General features: G+C 34.0%; 1 protein-coding gene across 1 annotated transcript in view; it reads right to left on the bottom strand.

Annotated features, from left to right (window-relative positions):
• Positions 1–3,946, bottom strand: part of LOC106880243 (uncharacterized) — a 77,156-nt gene that overhangs the window by 14,376 nt on the left and 58,834 nt on the right. The window contains exon 4 of the mRNA XM_052975117.1: positions 1,024–1,295. Within this exon, the coding sequence (XP_052831077.1) occupies positions 1,024–1,295 (272 nt within the window). The remainder of the gene's footprint in view (positions 1–1,023; positions 1,296–3,946) is intronic.

Genomic DNA, 3,946 nt, shown 5'->3' with positions numbered 1-3,946 from the left:
ATATATATATATATATATATATATATATATATATATATAGCATTAGTAACTATAGTTGTTATTTAACCACAGGTCAGCGCCGATGTAGCAAATCTGACCTTCTAACTGTGACCATTCCGTCTTTAATTCTGACATAGTGTAGTATAACAATATAATATAATGTATATAGTATACAAAGTTAGTATTAGTGGTTATATTTGTTGTCGTTTACCACCAGGCTAGCCCCAGCCCTGATCTTATGATCAAAAACGCTCCAGTTGTAACCATCCAATCTTTTTTTTCAGAAATCGCGTAATAAGGATTCTATCATATAATGTATCATTATTATTTCTCTTTCAAGGCGGCGAGCTTGCAGAATCGTCAGCACGTCGGGCAAAATGCTTTGCGGCATTTTGTCAATCTTTACGTTCTGAGTTCAAATTCTGCCGAGGTTGACTTTGCTTTCCATCCCCTTCGAGATGGAAAAATTAAGAACCAGTGAAACACTCTGGTCGAATAATCGACTAGTCTCCTTCCCTAGAATTTCAGGCCTTGTGTCTTTAAGTAGAAAAGCTTATTACTTTTCTTTCAGCAAAGTTTGATTTTTTTATAGAGAGAATCAGGTGCTGTTTCTAGCAAAACAAGAGACCACGTATAGGACGCCCTCATAGGCTCGTTTGTTGTGATGCCAGTCATTTTTGTAAAGAATGTGGGGGATTGGCATAGTACATATAAATTATGTAAATGTAGCCTAATGTCATAATCGGTAATGCAACGGACTAAATGACTTGTAGAATTTAGTTTCCGCCCTTTATTTTCTGAGTTCATACCTCAACAAGGTTGGCGTCCATCTGTTTGATGTTGAGAAGATAAGTACCAGTCAAATACTAGTCGATCGTATAAACGAATTCCTTCCCCAAATTTCAGGCTATGTGCAATATGCCAGAAACAATTATTAGTAATAATATTAGAAGCAGTATTTTGTTTGTTTCTCAACCGATGCAATAGTATTTAGAATAAAGTTAGAATGACTGGTGAAGTTACCTCTATAAAGTCCAGATTCCCATCCCTTTCCGTAGCCGTATCGATCGAGACTGACCAAGATTGCTGGATTTAAAAATGTGTTCTTAACCAAGTTGAAAGCATCGTTGAATCGATTGATGTCTGGTCGATCAATATCGTTTGAAAATTCTGATCCTATGATTGTCCTTGCAGTTTCACGGGAGACGCCTTTCATCAGATGCATATTAATCCATGAAGACATGTCGTGTGCATTGGAACAAATTCCATTGGCAGCTTTCGTAAGTTTGAAACCTCTGAAATCATACAGCAAAGAGCCAAATTATACATGCATGCACGCACACGCACGCACGCACGCACGTACGCACGCACATACGCACGCGCACACACACATTTACTTATTTATGGCATTTTAATTCGTACAAATCTACTCAGAAGGGTTCTATGAAATACCGTAAATCCTCGAATATAGTCCGTCCTTGAGTATAATACGCAGGGGAATTTTAGGGGGCTGTACCTCTGAAAACCTAAACCTTGTGTATAATACGCACCCCTTCTCTAACTTGAGTCAAGGAGGTCTATATAACGTCATTGGTTTGTAAACATTGGTTTGTAAACACGGTAACGTCCTTTATTATTATTGTATATATAACATAATGCGAACGTGTCGTTTTTTTGTGCATTTTGTTTGCAGAAAATAAAGAAATAACAGTAATAACGTGAGTGAAAAATAAATATTAAGTAAATTGCCTTTCACATATTTATCACTATCAGTTACAAAAGCAAAAGCAAAGACATTTATTCAAATCCTTCAAATTCAACGTCACTTTCAGCATCAAATAACTGTTCCATTCGTTCCTCCGTAAACATGTCAGCATAATTGTAATGTAAATCTCCGTCATTGTCAGATTCATAGTCAACATCCGAAGATTCACTTTCATTTATTTCATCTTTCCATACAACGTCATCCTGAGTACCATCCAGTGCAGACGATATACAACACTTTTATTTTAATAAATGTTGCTTACTGCAAATTATGGATGATTCTTTTATGACTTCATTGCTTTCAGGCTTAGCTTAAGGTATTTTCGCGCCCGACATCACAAAATGTGTCAGAATAAACATTGCTGGATAGCAAATAGAGACTCGGACATTGCTTAGAAAATATTTTTCATTTTTAACCTCGTATATAGTACGCACTAGGGATATTGACCTTTAAATTTTGGGGAAAAAACGCGGATTATACTCGAGGATTTACGGTATTTTACGATTTCAGGGCTATAAGATCGTCTATAGAATATAGATGAAACGCAATTGGAAAAAAACAACTGTTATTCTGCCCGAAACACATAAGGTAAACAACTTGTTAACAATTAACTTCCTGTAAGACACTACCACACGAATCTGCCTCAGTCAGCCAGTCCTGAAACGCACGATATCACAAGAATTGTACTAGAAAGAGAGGAAACTAATATAAGAGGTGATAACTCTAATACCGTCATTTGTCATTCACTTTTGCTCTGCAATAGAATCATTACAGAACTCGTCTTTTGGCTTAAAATATTTTTAAAACGATGTTAAGAGAATAGGCTACAACTAAAAGAAGACTGGATTACTTAGCTTGTCTTATATAGCAGGAGCTAGGTAGTAGGGCTCGTGCATCTTTAAACTGAATGAGAAGAGAGGATGAAGCAGTCGTTAAATGGGGATGGGTTTGAAAACTTAGAAGCTTGATTTAAGACATCTAAAATGATAAATTAATATAGTAATAAATTTATAAATTATTACATTCACAAATAAACAGGCGTTGCATACAGGGTTTTAGGGTTTGTATACAAATACCTAACGCTCGAGAACACATAATATAATTCGTACAAAATTATAAGTGTATATATATATATATATATATATATATATATATATATATATATTCCGTTTATATATTTGTTTTGCAAGATTTTTGATCTGAAATCGTGTGTTGAAACAGATATTGTTGTATTTGGGGACACACATATAAGAAAGAAGAAAGCAAAGGACCACTGATGAGGTCACAGAAGTGTGACGAAAGAACTCTGGCCGAAATATGATTAATGTAATGTAATGTAATATAAAGCTGAAGCAAATTAACACCAAATATACAGTGCGTGTGTTTTTATTGGCTAAACTGGCAACATGACCGTCCCCAAATACAAAAATAATGTATATATATATATATGTATATGGTTAAAAACTTTACTCGTTTCGCTGAGTCTATTTATTTTACTACTAATAATCATTAATAATAATATCTATATACATATTATTCATATATGAATTTTATACTCTGACACCATTTTTGAATTTGGCGAAACGAGTAACGGTTTTAACCCTAGGTATATAGCGAGACCTACTGATGAGAATTATGGGAAGTAATCTCTCAAAATTCGAAATCAATTGATCTAGAGATATCTATTTCCTCATTTTGCAGCTTTCTGCCGAGATGGTAAGTTAATTTCTTTGCTCGTCGACTGATTTCTGTTGTGCTTGTATTTCCAGTGATTGGTGGCTTTTTAGAGTATTTTTCGACTCTGGTTTTTATAGTAATGCCGGCACCTCGTGTGTCCTATTATAAATTAATTATAAGATTTTGGATTTGCCATTTATTGGTTTTTGCTTGCTGGCCACTTATGTTATTGTTGTTATTATTTATTTTACTACTAATAATAGTTAATAATAATATCTATATAAATATCTTAAAAATATTTATTCATTTATGAATTTTATACACTGATACCGTTTTTGAATTTGGCGCTGGCTTTTCAACGGTTATCAAGCACAACGAAACGAGTAAAGCTTTTAACCCTAGGAATATAGCGAGTCTTGCTGATTTAAGGGAAATAATCTCTCAAATTTTGAAATCAATTGATCCAGGGATATATATATATATATATATATATATATATATATA

The sequence above is a fragment of the Octopus bimaculoides genome, chromosome 20 (genome assembly GCF_001194135.2).
Source record: "Octopus bimaculoides isolate UCB-OBI-ISO-001 chromosome 20, ASM119413v2, whole genome shotgun sequence".
Taxonomy (NCBI): Eukaryota; Metazoa; Mollusca; class Cephalopoda; order Octopoda; family Octopodidae; genus Octopus; species Octopus bimaculoides.
This window is presented reverse-complemented; position numbering and strand designations above follow the sequence as displayed.